The 19,359-nt window shown below is 39.8% G+C and overlaps 1 protein-coding gene across 8 annotated transcripts in view; it reads left to right on the top strand.

Moving 5' to 3' along the window:
• Positions 1-19,359, top strand: part of TBC1D5 (TBC1 domain family member 5) — a 542,532-nt gene that overhangs the window by 482,878 nt on the left and 40,295 nt on the right. For all 8 annotated transcript variants that reach the window (XM_034662029.1, XM_034662026.1, XM_034662027.1 and 5 more), the window contains one exon: positions 3,591-3,754. In XM_034662029.1, coding sequence (XP_034517920.1) covers positions 3,591-3,754 — 164 coding nt within the window. The remainder of the gene's footprint in view (positions 1-3,590; positions 3,755-19,359) is intronic.

Raw genomic sequence — 19,359 nt, 5'->3', positions numbered from 1 at the left:
TCAAGGTGATCCCCTTTCTGTGGCCACAACACTGGGCTTCCCAGGCCTTTCCCTTGCTCTTCTGAGCTATGCCTCCACACCAGTGACCCCCCCCCCCAGGCTTCCAAGCCTTCTGAATATTTTGCCTTTGGGTATCCCGTGTCCAGCTCCTCTGGCTGGTCTCGAGCTTACAGGGGTTCTGCCTGTCCGTGTAGGAATACCCCCCACCCCTGTTCTTATTTCCCATTGAGTTTAATGAGAGAAAAATCACAAGAATATAATTCATGGCACTCCATAAATATTTTCTCCACTTCCCCTTTCCTCCCTCTGAGCCCTTCTGTAGTGAGGGCTCTTCATGAGGCCTGTGAAGCTCATTCAGTGAGCTTGGGCTCTTGACAAGTAACCCCCACAGACACATAGCACATGGGACACAAAACTTTCACTGAATGTTTTAGAGAGGAAAAGGAAAGGAAGGAAAGATTTAATACCCTTACATACATCCATATTTAGTCCAGATAGCACCTTCGTGCACTCTAGAACAAGCTACCCCTTCTGTGCAGATGCAGCTCACACGGGGGCATGCGTCTTCACAAGCGGGACAGTAGAGCAGGTCCTGGAGGCCAGCCCTCCCACCAGGCAGGTGTATGTATGGGTATGTGGTCATCCTGGGCTTAGAGCTAGTTCGCTGAAGTCTGTGGGAGGTGCAGCCAATGTATAAATAGAGGACTAGCAAATCTGCAACCCACCGTACTGCATATTAAACTCCCTGCTCTAGGTTTGGAAGTCACCGCTGTGCTAGTAATGGTTTATGTCTACTGACTGCTTCACATAGTCTCTGATACGCTCAGCCACGCCGTGCCTTTCATGCACATTACCCACTTGGGGTACAAAGCACATATGAAGCAGATGTCTCACTTATAGATGACAGCCGTGGCTTATGGAGTCAGTGAATTGTTCAGGACCCCACAACCAGATACCCACTGGGCTTAGACTCAAGCTTAGGTGTATCAGACCCAGCAGGTACTGGTCTGAGGAATTCTGCCTTGTAAACATCTCTGAAATCTATCACAGCCTTAGGTTAAGCCCTTATAATCTCTCGTGTGGGCAGGTACAGGAGGAGATGCCTTACTCAACTAAAGTATAATCCTCTTGCTACTTTCCTCCTTAAAATCTGTGGCAACTCCCATCATCTACTGACAGGAGAAGGGCCAGATCCTTAGGATAAGAACGGAGTGCTCTTCTTGATCTAGCTGGCTCTATTTAGATCCTCACCGTCCCTTTTTCCTCCCTCCCCCTAGGGCTGGATGACCAAGGGGGAAAATAAACTCAAATTTAGGGTACCAGCAACTTCTAGAAAGAATCTATTTGACTCTCTCCTTCCCCCAGAAAACCAGTGAAATGATGATCAAATGAGAAAGAAGCACTCTCTGGGACTTAATGTTACTTTACACTAGTATTGGTGTCATTTTCAATGACATATGGATGGTAGGAAGCTCGAAGGGATTCAGTCAAGGCTCTGATGGAGCTAGTAGTATTTACCAGTTGCCTTGATAAATACTGTGTTCTCTGCCAGAGATGACCCTTCCCGAGCCACACCACCACCACCACGACCACCACCTGCTCTTCAGGCTTTAAGATGGGGCACATAGCTCTCATTGCCTGAGACAGGATCACATGCTCCCTCTTTTGTGCTTCCAGAATATGCTTGTTTACACTGCTGTGTTTGCTTTTATCACCTGGGACTACAGGTTAGTTAGTGTCCATACAAGTCTGTATTTCCCTTGTACTGCTATTTTAGGAGCTTTTTAAGAGCTCTGTTGTGGTCATCCCTCATTCTTAGTGCTGGACAGACTTTCTGTAGGCATTTCATAAGCTGCATCTGCATGGGGTTTGTTCCCTGGTGTTTGGTTATGAACTAAAGAATATGTGCATGTCTGAGGTGGCCTAAGAATTTGGTCTTTATTTAGTATATTTAAAAATGCCTACAATCTAAAATAATTGTAAATAATTGTCATGAGTCAGAATTTCTGAGAAATAAACTTTGAGACAAAGATTTATGGGTTGGAAGCTGTTGGGGGGGGTCAGTGCGTGCCATCAAGGTCAGCATCTGGGGAGTGAAAGGAGCAGTGTTGAGCTGAGGGAGGAGTTGAACTGCTTTTGCAGTTGCTGCTGGAACTCATGGGACTAGGCTGGCCCTTTGGAGTCATCGATGCCTTGAGGCAAGAAGGCCAGCCTTTATCCTTTGTCTCCCCCAACCAGTCACTAGATTGGAGCTAATCCCTGGGGGAAGGGACATGACCTTAGACAGAGCAGCTCTCTTCAGCTGGGAGCTGTTACCAGAAGAGGAATTCCTAAGAACCATCATCAGCCAGCACTCCCAGCAGCTGGGAGAATAAATTGGGCAGGGCACCGCAGCTGTATATTTAAGAATGAGCCTCTGAGGATGGGCTTTCAGTTTTAATGCAACAAAAGAAATGATTAATGTTATCTCCATCAGTTAAAAACTTTAAAAGCTTCAGAACTGCTATCCAGCCTCCGGGCTACAACCTTGTTGAGTGAGAATAATGACTGCACACCTTGGGTGCTGTCCAGGTGAGGCCTGGGTCATTGAGTGTCTCATCCTTTTGCCCAGAGTGCCATAACAGTGTTGTCCCTTCTGTGTGTACAAGGCATGAAAGGGCAGGGAAGTCTGATAGTCCTTTCTTCCGCCTCAAGGCAAGACTCCTCCTGGTGCCTAGAAATTTTAATTCAGATCTCCAGATGAAGGACTCCATCATTCCCTTTGGGGGCATGTTCTGGTGACTCCATTTTCTTAAGATCTAAATGTTTGTGTTCCCAAAGAGAACACAAATGTTATGTTAGTAAGCTAGTTCTATAATTGAGGGAAAAAAATGTATTTGGTGCAGGGGTTTTCTGTCAGATAAAGGACAGTAAATACCTTATCAATACTACCACTAATTTGGGACCTGATAATTCAGAGATACATTCTAATAGGAGCTGACCTTAGTGTTATCCCTGAAACGGTCATTTGCTAAGCAGAATAACAGATGGTGGGGTCACAGATGCCCCCACTCCAATGTAAGAACCGGTCTGGAGAGAGGCCCTATGAGCCAGCACCTTGTCCCACTTTTCGGAAGCTGCTACCACAGGCTGGGGAGACCCATATATCTGTCGCGCAGCTAGTGAAAAGGAAAGACGCTCTTTTGAAAAACTGCTGAAGGATTTAGATTTTTTAATATTAATAGTATAATGTATAGTGTAATAATTTCTGGCTTCTGTCCTAACGATGATTCATTTAGTGAGGGAAAATCCAGTTATCTAACCCATGATTTCTAAAAATTAAAACTTTTAGTTTTTTTATATGTGTGCAACACTCGGACTGTTGTAGCATAAATTACATGTGGAAAAGTATAGCAGCACTTTATTGTTTTAAAAACCTGGTAGCTATTCTGGTACATAAAAATGAGTGCATTTTAATAACTCTACAGTGTCCTTATGTTGACAGTGTGAACAAAGAAGTATAATAATTGATCCTTTATTAAAGACAGTGAATAAAGTAGCTTAGTGAAAAAGTCTAGTGTTTCATTATTGCCTCTTAATTTTTCCTACAGGACAAAGTTCTAAAACCATCAGTTCATCCCCAAGCACTGAAAGTTTGCCTGGAGGAAGAGAATTCACTGGCTCCCCACCTTCATCTGCCACTAAAAAGGATTCCTTTTTTAGCAACATCTCCCGTTCCCGCTCACACAGCAAAACTATGGGCAGAAAAGAATCTGTAAGTATTTAAGGACACTTTTTCTTTTATCCTTCATCTTCCTCTAGGGTACTGCATTTGTTAAAACGCCTTTAGTACTGAGTTTTAGAAAGCTCGTAACATGTCTACAAACTAAAACAAATAATTTCATCAAAATATCTTACTTTTATTGTAACTTAGTAATATTTTAAGGCCACAGTTTGCATTGCACTGGGAGGAAAAAAAGCAGCATTAGTTTAGGTTGAATCCCAAATCTCCGTCCTTTCTTCTTCCGCAAATGCTTTTTTGTCAAAGCTTGTGTGTTTTTTTTTTTCCTAAAATGTACCAAGTAACATTATACCGAATAATAGATTAAGACACTTGTAAAACAAACCACAGTGTTTTTTCAGTTTTAAGTTATTTCTGGAAAAGTAATTAGTTTACCACTTGTTTTAAAAAGTTATACAAATTACATTTAAATGATGGTATGTTGATAGCTGCTCCCTAAGATCCTTGTATACATTGCTTATCTGAAGCATATCAACCACTTTAAAAGTCTGGTTGTGTCTGAAATTGTTTTTACTCCAATTTCACAAAAAATAAAACATTGAGCCATATCTTATGGGTAATTCAACACCTAATATTCTAATATGAAGAATCCATCTGCCCACTGGAACAAGATGCACATATAAGGTATTACAGAAAAGGATCTAGCTGTTACTGAAATAGTTCTAAATTAGCATCAACAACAACAAAACTTTCAAACCTTTGAGGGACAGTTATGTATGGTACATAGAACAGATAACAGTGTGATGTCTATCTGTATGATGGGGTATGACCTTGAGCAAGATACTCCAATTGTTGGTCCTTCCACTATGTCATCTACAAATGAAACAACACACTTTGCGCTCCGAAGGGAAGAGTTCACCACATAGTCTCTTGGGGTCCCTTTCACATGTGACAACTGTGATTCTCTGATTTATAGAAGAGCCAATTAGAACTCTCATTTAAGGATGGCAGTTTTAATGCAAGCAGTTAGCTCTGCTCCCTCCGAACCTCCACTCCAAGGACAGTCAGGGTTGCTAAAGGTAAACCTTCAGGGAATTAGGAAACAGGAGAAAAGATAGGAACAAAAGTTTGTTCCTTGTAAAACTGATGTTAAGCGGTAACAGACTTAGCATCCTAAGAAAACTAAATGCTAAGTCAGCAGTGGGTAAAAACCAAGAAGCAACTTGATTTAGATTGCAAACTCCTCTAGAAGCTCAGGAACTATAAATGGGGTGAAGCTGGAACTTGCTCTTCAAGAAGCAGTTAGGGGAATGGGTGAAATAGATGATGGGGATTAAGGAGGGCACTTGTGATGAACACCAGGTGTTGCATGGAAGTTTTGAGTCACTATATTGTACACCTGAAACTAACACTGTATGTTAACTGTACTGGAATTAAAAGGGAAAAAAAAGAAGCAAGTAGATTCCCTTTTCCACTCTGGCAGAAGACTGGAGGTTTACTCCTCTGGAAAGGGTAAAATAGAATGTCTCTGGACTGAGAGAGGTGAGGCACATATGAGTACACCCTACTGGAAAAGGAATGATGAATGTATTTAAATACTGAATCTGAGATCCCTAGGCCTTACCCCACTTGCTTCCCAGAATACCAGTATGTCTGTCCCTTCAGGCAGGAGATGAAAAGAGTTTTCTCTAGATAAAAGTTATAAATTTTTAAAAACACACAAATGTACTGACCTTAGGTGTTCTCCAGGGAAACAGCCAGTTCACTTTAGAGTGAACCCACCCTTCACAGCTCTATCCACACACAGAACTTTCCCTTAGCTTTTAGTTCACACTACTTTACATGAGCAAGACAGCCAGGGATCACCAGATACTTGAGGAGAGCATCTGTTCATTAAAGACTGGCAAAAGCAAATTAAAAAAACCGGGAGAAAACAGTTATGTAGGGGAAGAATGCTTCAGAAAAAAATGAAGAAAGAAAGAAAGAAAACATTTATTCAGAGAACAACAACAAAAGCTATTAGAAATCAAAGTATGATATCTGAAATGTAAAGCTTAGTATAAGAGTTGGAATTGATAAAATTGAGGAACTTTCCCAAGAAACAAAATACAGGACAGAGTTGGAAAGTAAGGGAGAAAAATAGAAGAAAATTAGAGAACCAATCTAAAAGGCTCAAAACCTGAAAAATAGAAGTTCCAGAAAGAGAGAACAGAGAAAATGAAAGGAAGGAGATAATCAGAAATACAATTAATTAAACATTCCACTAATGAAAGACCTGAATTTTCAGATTGAAAAAGTCTATAGAAAGTCCCATACAAGTAAAAATAAACCCATACCCAGATATATCAGTGTAAAAGGTCAGAACTCTGAGAACAAAGAGATATCCTCCAAATTTGTAGTGTTGAGGAAAAAGAAATATTTCCATCAGAGGATCAGGAATTAAAATAGCTACAAATTGCTCATAGGAACGCCAGAAGCAAGGCAGTGGAGGAATACCTTTTAAGTTCTATGAGAAAATTACTTCCAGCCTTGATTCAATACCTAGCCAAACTAATTAAGTGTGAGGTTAGAATTAAGCCACATTCAGATATTCAAGATTCAAAAACCTTATTCCCATGCACCCATTCTCAGAATCCACTGGAGGATGTGATCTACAAAAGTAAGGACATACACTGAGGATGGGGAATACCTGAAAACAAGAAATAGAGTATCAGAGCAAGACAAAAAGATTCCTGAGAATGATAATATGGGGAATTCCAAGACTAAGTAGAGCACAACTATTTAGCAGGTCCAGAGAGCAGCCGCCAGCCCAGGTTGGAGAAAATCAGAAGGTTCTAGAAAGTTTTCCCCAGAAAGACGCTATTTGGGGAACAAGTAATATATTTGAACAAGTTAAGAGATTTAAACTAGGGCGTGAGTTTGGGTTTGAATTAATGATAACTTTATAGAAACTATGCCATTGAAACACAGGACAATTTGTAACTCCGAAGAAAAACAGAGTGTCAGAAAAAGGAAGAAAGGTTATGATAAGCCTTGTAACTGAGCCATGAGTAGAATTTACATAAACATTATAATGAAAGCCCATTGACTATTAATCTAATCAAAATCAAGTAGGGCACCTGGGCAACTCAGGCAGTTGAGCATCCAACTCTTGGTTTCAGCTCAGGTCATGATCTCTCAGTCGTGGGATCAAGCTCCTTGTTTGGCTCTGCCCTTAGCATAGAGTCTGCCTCAGATTCTCTCTTTCTTAAAGAAATGAATAAATAAAAACTTTTTTAAAAATCACAATAAAATTCTGTGGAGAAGATTGGGTGTAGGAACTGTGTGTTTGCGTGATGAGGGGAGCAAGCAGGTGCTAGTGATCAGTAGACTTAAATCTTTATCTTCCATAGTGAAAAATAAGTGTGTAATATTCTCTAGAAAAAAATCAAGAGATAGCAATATAAGCTAGAGATATCGAGTTGAAAAAAAAAGTGGGTAAAAGAATTGAAAGTGGTTCCTTCTGGAGAGCAGGAAGTGGAGGGTGGGGCTGTGTGAACTGTTTTTCATAACAGGCCTTATAGAACCATTTGACTCTTCAAAGTGTTATATATATATATCTTAGATTAAAAATAATAACTAAAAATCACAACAAAAGCAGAATGTATTGGCATAATAAATTAGAAGGGATGTCTGCCTATACAGAGAACATGTCTATAAAAGCCAGAATAAGGAAGAACAAATGAAAAAGGCATATGGAGTCATGTTTCATTTGCATTCTATCGTATTTTGGTGACATATGGATTAGTCTACAATACCAATTAATTACTTTTCTTTACGGTGATAACTGTAACTTAAAACTGAGAAGTCAGGCAAAAATAGAACTTGAGTAAGTCTAACTCTGTATGTAGACTTGTTCTGTACCAAGAAACAATTAAAATTATTATTCAAAATTTAATATATTTTTCAACTGTGGAAGTAAGGAGGCAGAAATTTTCAAGAGAAAGCCCCTGGTTTTTCAATAGGTTATCTTATTATTTTATGAAATAAGGTAGTCTGTGCTCTTTGCCAGCTAATTCCAGTTCTCCCCCATTCTAAGACACTTGGTAGGATTGTACCTCCTTGTCTCCCGTGAACTATCAGAGCCGCGTGACTAGTTCAGTCCAGTGAATTGTAAGGAGGAGTGATGTGTATGTATTACCACTACAAGATCTTCCTCAGCTCTCTCTTTCTCTCTGCCAACCCATGATAGACATGAAGTAGGAGTGAGTAATAACCTTTATTGATTTACGTTGAGATTGTTGCTTATCACAGCCTCATGGTACAGAGTTGGAAAATGTTCAGGCCCATAGCTGAGAGCCATTCTCCCATGGGAGCCACATACCACCATTGCCACTGCCACCCTGATGGCACCAGAGCCCATGACTGGGCTCCTACCATCCCTGGACCTATTTTGCTTTCGTTTTCAGCCCAGTTTGGTATGATGCAGGGACATTCCAGGTCTTCAAAAAAGTTCAAGATTGTTTTTCATGAACATCATCATCATCAGTTTCTCGCATATGCAAGTAGCCAGAAATTGAAGCAAAGCTTCCTCTTGCTTTGGACACGCAGGGCCTTAAACTGTATGTACCTTGCAGATGTCAAGACTCCATTGATCTTTTAAAGTGCCCAGGGCCAAGAAATTGTTAATGTCAGTTAGCAAAAGATTAAAATAGCAGCGAAAGACACATTAAAACAAACAATGTAGTAGCTATCAACCTAAGTGTGACAAAATCTGCTTACGGTGGTTCTAGTGTAATCATTGAGAAATGATTTTCAAAATCGCTACGTGTGACATATTTTGGACAAGCATCATATCTTGGGTCATAGAACTTATTTTCTCTCAGTATCATCTTTTTATGTGTCATAGAAAGCCTTTCTGTAATCAATGGACTGTCTCCTTTAGATGAAGATATATCACATTTATTCCTGTCAATGCCCCTGATTTGGCCATATAATAGAATACACAACTCAGCTAAGTCTTAGAAGAGGTAACACATTAAGCTTTGTGCCATATGTTTATGAAAGATACCACTCTACTTCCTCTCTGAAATGTGAGCAAACTAATGGGAAGTTTTAAAAATTGACCTTTACTTCATTGCCTGTAGTAGTGTTGTTTTGAGGGTTAGTATTTATTCATGAAGACAATTTTCCCTCTGCTTTGTTTCCCAAAAGAGCCTTTCAGGCCCACCTAATTCAAACCCTGGTTTTCATCAAGCTCTCATTTTTTAGTCTTGAAAACAAAATTGAGAATTTTGATACTTTTAATTTTCCATACTTTATTTTTCATGATAATGTAAATGACATCCAACACTTAGTTTTCTAGAAATCTATTTTAGTTGGTCATTCATCTGACTGTTAAGTAATTTTTTACTTGTTTTAGCACTGTTAGTCATGTTCCACAATTGTTGCCAAATCATTTTCCAAGAATATCTTTGCTAACATTCAAGAATAGGGAAAATACTGAACGTAAGAAAAGCTCTAAAATTGATTTGTGTGTAAGTTCTAATATTTAAGCACATCAGCCAAGTAAAACTTTTTTTTAAAGTTCCTGATGAACTGCAAGACATTTTGCTATGCTTTGTGATAATTGCATACCAGTCTCCAAAGATCTAAAGTTATCCATGGTTCAGAATCCTCTCTAAACTACAGGAAATCAGAGTTGTCTGAGCTAGAAATCCCTGCATGAAACAGGATGTGTAATGAAGTATGCACTCCCCCCCCAGCAAGCTCCCAGCACCAGTGAGGGTGCTCATCGTCTGTCTTTGTGACCCCTGCATGCACCAATCATTGCCCTTGGGTAGTTTGAACATATGCCATGGTCATACTCATATAATTATTTTTGTAATATGCATTGATCTATTCTTTATGACAGCAAAATCACAGAAAGTGTCAGATGATTGAAAACAAATTTAAAAGCTGACTCATACTTCTGGAAGTATACACAACCTGAACATTACCAAATCTACTTCAGGTTATGTTCTAGGAATTGAAAGGTGAGGCATATCTGTATAAGAAATAAATGAGAGTGGTCCCAGCGAGGGTGCTTACGGTAAAATGGAAAGAGAGGGAAACCCATCAAAAGTTAAGTAATAATTAAACTAAATAAGAATATAACTCATCACCGTGAGAGACATTATATCACTTAATGCCAGAGAAGCAGTAGAGATCATGATTAATAAGAATTCAGAGGATAGACCATTATGGGGTTTTTTTTGTTTGTTTTAGATTTGTTTATTTATTATTTATTTGTTAGCAAGCAAGCAGGGGGAGCAGCAGGCAGAGGGAGAAGCAGGCTCCCTGCTGAGCAAGGAGCCCAATGCAGGACTCGATCCCAGGGTCCTGAGATCATGACCTAAGCCAAAAGCAGACGATTGACTGAGCCACCCAGGTGTCGCATTATTATTTTTTTATCTAGACAGGCTTGATGTGAGAGATCAGACTTGAACTACAACCATATTTCTTCTTTCATTAAACACAACCATTGTTTTCCCTTATGAAAATCCAACAACTGCCTGAGACAGATAGTGGTGGTGGATACTGAGTAGGCAGTCAACAATGTCTGTTGTGGACGTTTTTTTCTCCCTCACAGCCTCTGGCACAATGTAAAATGGTTGGGATTTTACCAGTTTGCTTGTAGTAAAAATAAAAGAAATTATTATCTCAGCTGAGGAAATTTGTTGCTTGTTATTTCAAATAAGAAAAGTCCTTAAACAGGAAGGTCTGGAATTGGATGATTCAGCTGTTCGTTAACATCACCAACTTTTCATTCTGCTATCCTCAGTGTATTGATTTTGTCCTCACCCCACGACCATTATGTTCTCAAGAGGGCTGCCACAGAGGCAGGTATATATACCGTCATCACCCCCCCCCGCCCACCCCTACACACACAACATCTTCTAGAAAAGTCTTTATTTGGAAGCTCCCCAGCAGGATTTCCCTTTCCCTCCCATCTCATTAGTTGGCCAGAATGAAATCCCATGCCCAGTCCAAAATCAATCTCTGGTAAGGGGAAACTTTAGAGAAGTCCATGACCGTGCGGAAAGGTGGTGGAAGGATGTACCTAGACAGCTAGATGAATCATCCCTAAAGTATTAATTGCGAAAATGGCTTCTCTAATCCTTCCCTGAAGCATCTGCCTTTGAAAAGAGCCAGTTCTGTTGTCAGTGATGTTTCATTGGTGAATTTTTAGGCAGCTCAAGTTAGATTGGTAGTTGGAAGAGGGAAATTGAGTGGTGGCATTCCGGGGAGGTCAGAATTTTCCTAGTTATCTGATTTTCTCTTCATTCAGTGATGTATACTTCCTAAGAACACGTATTATGTCAAAGTATTGATTGTAATGTATTTTCCTTGTGGCTTCTGGGTGGACTTGAAAACTGGCATTTCTAGAGTATGTTTAATGATAACATTTTTTTCCAATAGTAACTATATATTTATAATCTCTTGTTGTTTAATCAATAACACTAATGAAAACTGGATTAAAATACAGTCCCATTTAAAATACCTTCCCATTTAATATAGTTTATTGGCATGAATAGATAAAATGAACTTAGACTGCAACAGTTTTTCTAGCTTCTAAGGAATTATAATCTAAGGCCAAAATGAGCTCAGATATTTGAAGTGTGACATTTAGTTACTCATTAAGTGTTATTTGAACCTTGTTCACAATCTTTCTGCCCGTGAACCAGCTCAAGGTCAGGGCAGGTGGGCCATATATCTCTGTAGGAGTGTTCCTTCCTCCTGTCTCCACCTTTTTGCCTTACCCAAAACACGTAATTCCATCGCGAAGAAATGCGAACATCCAAAGGAGCGCCGTAAAGAGTTCTGCTGTCAACAGCTTACAGGATGACGGTTTTAATTTAACTTAGTAAACATATCTCATAACCAATTTTTGATATCTTCATGCTTTGGTAAATTTATTTTTAACCAAAATATCTCAGGAGCCCGTGAAAGCAGAACCACAGGAAGTGGAGTGCTGAACCTTGACTGTAATGCCCTTTTTAGGACAGTAAGCTGGTGCCCTTCAGGAACAAATGACACACTTACTCCCCTCATGCTGGGCCTTCTTCCCCATCATTTGTCTTCATCTCCATCATCTCCATAAAATGCCAAGTTGCCAGACTGTACCCATGCTGAACACTGCCCAGGAGGCATAGACAGTAGTTGGGGAAGAGCGCAAATGAATCAGTTCGAATCCCTGGCCAGAAATTCCTGTGGGTTTGAATTGTGCTTAATTAAATGTGTCATTAATAGCATTTGCTTCCTTCCAATGACCTTTCTTGAAACCTGACATTTATTTAGTCTTTCAATGCCACATTGCCTTGGGGACAGTCATTTGGGTCCTAAAGTACACATGTGCATGGCAGGAAATGAGATGGGGGCTTTGAATTGTCCTTATAGCTCGTCAGCTAAGGCCAGAGGCCAAAACCATGGGGACGGCTAGGTTGTCCCCACTCCTTCCCCTTCAGTGGCAGCACCACCCTCTCCTACATAGCATCTTTCCGCTCTTAAATCTTCTGCCCCTAGCATCTCATCATTTGTTCTTTGAAACCCCTATGTTAACTTTTCCAGAAAGCTCTATGTTTAATTGAGCTTTAATTCCAAGGGAATGGCTTTGCTCCTGTCATAGGAATTCTAGGCCTACCAAACAAAGGGGGGAATCTGTTGTATCAGACAGGCAGCTTTCCCCTTGCCCTGAAACCTTGAGGCTAAAAAACATCTTTTTGATTTTCCCTTGTGATAGAGCTTCTGGGTCAGTCGGTGGCTTGGGCACCTTTGCTGCAGCTTTCTCTCTTTCTGTGAACCCTGATATTTCCCCTCCTGGTTTTCTGCTCCAAGATGCCCATGTGTTGAGAATTCATCCATATGGAAGTATTGCAGATGGTAAACACCAGGAACCCCACACCTGCAGCGTGGGAAAAAGGGGCAGGGTTACGAGTGTTAGGTAATGCAATTTGTGCACTGCTCACAAGAGCCCTGCTGAAGGGGCCAGGGGGTGGAAAAGCCCAGCTCTCTTCACTAAGCAGCATGCCCAAGTCTGGAGGCTATGTTTGCCCAGACAAGGGGGTGTTTTTCTCTCTGTACACAGGTAATATTGATTCCCCAACTCCTGCATGCAAAGGAAGTGACTTTTCCCAATTAAATTAAAAGCATGTTTTAGGTTAGTAGAGGTCCTGAGAGGGAACTGCAATTGTTGGGAAAGTTTTGGACCTTCTATTTTGTGGCAATAATGATAAAATTAAAAAAAATAAATAACATGGGCGGTACCAGAAACACATGTTAGCATTGATATGAACAACTAATAAGATGAGAAAAGAAGAACAAAAACAAAAGTCTCTTGACCATAAGAATACTAAGTATAATCATTTACACAGAGAGTTCACCATTCATGCTTTTTATTAAGCCTCTTAATAAGCATGTCTGTCATTACAAATGCATGTGATTAACTTCATTGTAAATTGTATTTGATTAGACTAGTAAACTTGGCTCGCATAAGCTTAACCTTGGTCTGAAGTGTTTCTCTGCTTGTAAAGTACAGTTGGTCACGAGCAACTTTTAGAACTATATGAAAAAAAAACACAATAAGCAAGACCCTTTTCAGCCCTGACATTGCAATGTGGCTGAAGTATTTAAAATGTCTTGAAAGATCACCAGAGTATAAGCAAATCCCCAAATTTCCTTTTTATTTAAGATGATGGCAGGGCCCTCTCTCCTTTCCCCCGTAATTGTTACCAGCTTAGTACAGTTCTGTCTATAGCCTTATTTCCAGTCAGAACATCATTTTCCAAAGTTACTTAGGTCAGTAGATAGAAGCTTTGACAGCAGTAACTCCAAGTATGATGATTTTAATAAGCCATGAACAAATTAGCTTTACTCTAAAACGTTATGGGCTACATTTGAAAATGAGAGACGAAAACAAAAATGTTTCAAGTGGAAAAGCAGTTATGAAAGGGGTCCCTTCCCCCCACCCTACCCTTACCATTTCTTCATACACCCCTGACTAGACTCTGATTCCTGGCTTTCTTGGTAGTATTTCCCAATTATTATTTCACCTTTGATGTTCATATTATTCTCCTTAAAATTCCCAATCTTTCTTATTTGGCCTCTTTGCCGAACTCTTAAAGATTGTTGTTATTAAATAAACTCATTCCAACCATACCTTGTCCCTTCAACTGAAAGGGCCTTTCAGACCAGCATCTAGGATTGATCACTTTCAGGTGATCATTCTGACCTCTTGATCATCAACACCTTTAAATTCTTGGACACCATCTCAAAGTTAATGTAAGCAAGATCATTGAAAGTGTGCAGCATTTACCTGAATTCTTTCATATGTCCTCTCAGGTGTATCAAGAGTCCCATTAACAAGAAAGCATAAAGAACTGGAAAATTAACCTGCCCCACATACACATATATGCCCACCACCACACAGTCCAAAAATGGAAGGGGGCCTCATATGCAAAATAATGTTCCAATTAATTTAGAATAGGCAGGGAGAAATGCTGCCAAGTTGCTTAATTTCAGGATGTTCTCAGTCTAGATTCTAGACAGTCTTTGGGATTTGAAGCATATTTATATAGTCCACATGCATCTCTTATTCATTCATAATGATGCAAAGATATACATTCCATAAAATACCAAGAACAATACTTTGAAAATAAAATTGAAAAAATAAGAATGAAACCAGCAAGGTACTTCTATGTGATAATGCTAATGTCTATAGAAATCCTAAATTCATGTTTAGACAACAGTCAAACTTTAACATCATCCAGCTGGATGGCGATAAAACTATTAATACCTATTTACTGCCCAGGATAAGTAAGTGTTGATTTTTTTTCTCAATGTCTATAGTCAAAGTCACCAACCCTCAGTTTCAGTTATGATGAAACTCCTTTTTTGATATCTGTGATGATTATCTTCAGAATTAGGTTTGAAAGTTGGGTAGTCACAAGATCTTTTCTTTCAATAAATGAGTCTTTTTTTTTTTTTTTTTGGGCCAGGAATTGAGATTTAAATTCTTGAGATGATCTAATGAAATTTAAAGACTTTAAGTACTGGACCTTGCATTTCATTCCAAAGAGAGTGTCATTATCTAGGATGGTTTAAGGGGAATATAACAGAAATTCTGACTCCAACTGATTCAAATAATAAGGTTAACAGCTCAAATAAGTCCAAAGGACTTCTCATTTCTAGGTGCACATTGGAATCACCTAGAGCGCTTGAAAAAAATGCCAGGAACAGCAGTATTGAATCAGAATCTCTAAGGTGGGGCATGGGGCATGGAATACCATGTTATTCCAACCTTATTCAAAGGTTTTAGAACCAGTGATTTAGAAGCTTATCAGTGTCTTCAAGGACCCAAGTTCTTTTCCACTTCCCTGCCCTGCCCTGCTCAGAACAGGCTCTTCCCCAGGTTAGAAGTGAACCAGCTGCAGCAGTTCTTGGCCCTGTATGTAGTCACCAACATCTAGAGGAGAAAGAGAAACCATGTCTTCCTGGGGCTCTGCACTGGGTCACCTTCCTTTTTTTTTTTTTTTTTTCTTTTTTTTTTTTTTTTTTTTTTTTTAAGATTTTATTTGTTTATTTGGCAGGGGCAGGGGGAAGGCAGGTCCCCTCGGGGCAGGGGAAGGCAGGTCCCCTCTGAGCAGAGAGCCCAATGTGGGGTCGATCCCAGGACCTCAAGATCATGATCTGAGCTGAAGTCAGACGATTAACCGGCTAAGCCACCCAGGCGCCCCGGGTCACCTTCTTGAGAGGAGGGCCCTCTTGGGGTGGAGGACATGGGGAACGAACATGGAGTACCAGCACTCCTCCCTACAGAGTCAGGGTTCCTTTAGCCCTACTGAGTGCTGCCATGATCTGTCACCTAAAGCTTCTCTGCAGTTACCATTGTAGAAAAATGTATCAATTTGATTGTCATGACATATTCATCTTTAAATGAGCAGTTATCTTCAGAACAGTCATTTGTTATAGGCGATTTATATGTTCCCCCCAAATTACCGTGCTGTGCAAAATCATGCATTCAAAACTACTGGATTCATGGGGAAATGGGATTGGGGAACAGCACTCAAAAGCGTCATCAGTGGTACATAAAAGGAGGTAGGAATCTGGTTAAAGTGGTAGCACGGTTTTACACATGTTAACTGATGAATAAAATAGATAAATACTGTAATAAATACAATCCTGAAGCTCGGTTGGAGAAGTGGACCTTAGAAACAATGCAGCTTGTGAGTTACCATGAAGTGGTGGAAGGAGGACTATGTGGAATCTGATGGATTTGGGATATGGGCGTAGCCCGTCACACACGCTGTGACTGAGGTGGCTGGCAGATTTGTGAGGTGTGTGCACGTGCGCATTTTGTGTGTTCCTGCATGTCCGGGTTCAACTGTGTGCAGTATCCATCATTCGTCCGGTGTTTCGTGTGGATATATTTGTGCATAAGTAAACATGAAATTCACGTTATGCTCCATTGTTCCCTAATCCATCAATCTCATTGGGACAGATTCACATTTTCAAAACAAGCATTATCACAGAATTGATTCTACTCTGGGTTTGACATGTATCTTCTGAATGTCATCGGTTAGGGGAATGAGGATATAGAAAGACTATACTGTATTAATTTTTTGTTCTCAGTTCAGTAACTTAACAGTGCCATGTTAATTAGAAATTTTAGAGTAAGTCCATTTTATTAATGGCCACATACATCTCAAGTATTTTGTAACACTAGCTTGCTCCCTGTGAAAGTCTTCCTCAGTGTCTGATTCCCCACCAGAATTCTACAGGGGCTCCTTCTCCCTGGGATAAATCCTGTGATTTTAAGGCAGTCTACAGGGCCCTTGATGATCTCACCCTGTTCAACCTGATCATCAACCCTCTCTCCAGTTCCTTCTCAGCCCTTCAGGAACATACAACTATTTTCAGTTCCCTCACACCAACCATGCCATCTCATACCTCTGTGGTGTTCTGCTCTGCTGTCTCTTCTGACCAGAATTATTTATAGAATTCCTAGGGTTCCTTTCAGTCTCAGCCCAATTCCTTGTGTCTCATGGAGGCTCCTTTCCCACCATCTGGAAGCTTTAAGCACTTTCAGTAGGTAGCTATGGCCCAACTTAGGCTGCAGATTCCAGAGCCCCTCCCCAAACGTACAGAAGCAGCATCTTGAGATGGGGGAGAGGGGTGTCCTAGGTATTCTGCAAATGCTTCCTTTGCTTTGACTGTCAGAGAACTACCTGTATTGAGTTACAAGACTCTTGTCTCTTATCACAGTATCCCCTGTGCCAGATTTTGTGTCTGGCACTCAGTAAGTGTTTATGAATGATTGTTATTGGGGATTTGTGTGCTTTGCAAGAATTCAGATGTATTATGCTTTACTCTAACCTTTCCTAGGGCCTGAAAAGTCACCTCATTTCCCAGTGACATTCACCGACCACATAAAAATGAATAGCAATTGTTGGTATACAGTGAGAAATGGGGTTTTTATAAATTAGTTTAAGGGGTAAATTAACACAAGTGTGATAGGCATGTGAATAAGACAGGTAATTAGAGAATTATTTCCTTCTCTCCCTCTTTTTTTTATTTCCAACATCTCAGAATTAGTACTGTTTGTGTTAATCAAAGCTGTTCCAATGCTTGGTTCCTTTTACCAATTGTAGCAAAGTATTTCTTAAACCACGCTTGATCCTTAGCTTGGATTTGCGACAGGGTAGCCATTTTTTGCTTGACCCTAATGGGACATTATGGTAGTCAGTCCAGAGGATGGTGGTACAAGGGTGCACATTTCATCCTCACATGGGTCAATCAGCATTGCTATAAGAAAAGCAACCTTGGCAAAGGCCCTTCTATCTAGGTCAGCCATTGTGCAGACGCCTACTTTTTGGTGCCAGGAACAGCAAGGGAAAGCACACAGATGGTTCTACCCAGCCAGTAATAGTATGAGAAGCTCAGCTGGAGGCCCCGGTGCTGGCTGGGTGGTTTCATCAGTTGGTCTGATCACGTGTAAGCAGAGAGGGAAAAACCCTTGTTAAATAAAGTAACATCTGTGCTAATTGGCATGGTGGAGGAGAGAGCTATTCTGGTTTACAAAAGATTGGTCAGGTTGCCTAATTATAAAAATACAACATGAGATGATAGAGCCTAAAAATCCAAAAGATGGGGACATTTCTCCACAGATGCCATTTAATTAGAGCACCAAACACAATCCCTTCTAGGAGATACCTTTTTTCCCCCAGTTAAAATGTTCAATAGATAAGCAGTTGTCTTAATAACTATGCTTAACATTTTTATGCCTTTTGAATTTTTAAAGGCTAGGAAGTTCCTAAGACATACTGTAGGTCTATAATTATTTATTTAAAGGAGCAGCTATAGGATTTTGTAACTATTAAAGTTTGTAACTATGCAAGTAAGGTTGGATTCTTCCTCTGGTCATACCTGTGTGAGGTTGTCCTGGTTAAACATTTTAATTTCCAGTATTTTTATTTCAGGATTATTAATTTATTCAGTTTGCTTAGAATTTGTAGTATTTGATCCTGTCTTCTTGCACCATTCTTATCTTTTTTGTTTATTTATTGTTTTTTTGTAAACAACTTCTAGAAAGGCACAGTTAGATTAAAATAGCTCACAATGAAATGGCAATAGGCACAAAAGCACATTTCTAAAGGCTAAACATATTTAATAAATATTACTTATTACGATTATTGTAAAAATATCTTCAGAATATCAGGGATGAATTTATTTTTATTTTATTTTATTTTATTTTATTATATTATGTTAATCACCACAGGGATGAATTTAAATACCATGGATTATGGACATGTCCTACTTTATCTTTCTTTTTATTGCATTCATGTCTGAAAAGCATCTTTTGTTCTCTGAAATTTATACACAGGCTCTGTTTATCAAAAGTTACAGAAGACAGCATGAGTAATAACAAAATTAATTTATATTTGGTTTTAAAATAAGTGCTTATGTTTACAGTAGGATAAATTGATAGCTAATAGTATTAAGAATTAGCTCTATATAGAAGAATGAAGCCACTCTGTACAGAACTGACCGAGGGAGATTGGAAAGCTGTGTTGGAAACCTGTCTGCCACCCTGCCTCTCTTCTCCCTGCATCTCACTCCATGTTGAGAGGAGGTCTTTTGGACTGTTACCAAGCATGCATCTAGCCATACCGCCATCTGTTAAAATTGCCTTAGAGCAGGGAAATAGTAAAGTGTCTCACAACCTTTCCTAGAGGGATTGGAAACTGTATTCAGAAGTAGAGGGGCATGAGGTGGGTCATCTCCATCCTTGCCATTGAAAGTGTGGTCAGTGGACCAGCTGCATAGTCATCCCCTGGGAGCTTGTTAGACATGCCAGAGCTCGGGCCCCACCCCAGACCTACCAAATTAGAATACATTTAACAACATACCCTGGGTGATTTGTGTGTATGTTAAAGATTGAAAAGAATTAGTCTAAGAGTAATTGAGTACCAAATCAGAAATGAAATTTGCTATAGATAAATCCAGCTTCAAATATATCCTATTACGAACATGTTCTCCTGTGGATGATGGCAAAGTGTTGTGCTAAAGGTTATAGAACAGTTTCCATGTGTTTCTTCTATTTTAAGCATTTTACATGTATT

Source organism: Ailuropoda melanoleuca, chromosome 6 (genome assembly GCF_002007445.2).
Source record: "Ailuropoda melanoleuca isolate Jingjing chromosome 6, ASM200744v2, whole genome shotgun sequence".
NCBI lineage: Eukaryota > Metazoa > Chordata > Mammalia > Carnivora > Ursidae > Ailuropoda > Ailuropoda melanoleuca.
This window is presented reverse-complemented; position numbering and strand designations above follow the sequence as displayed.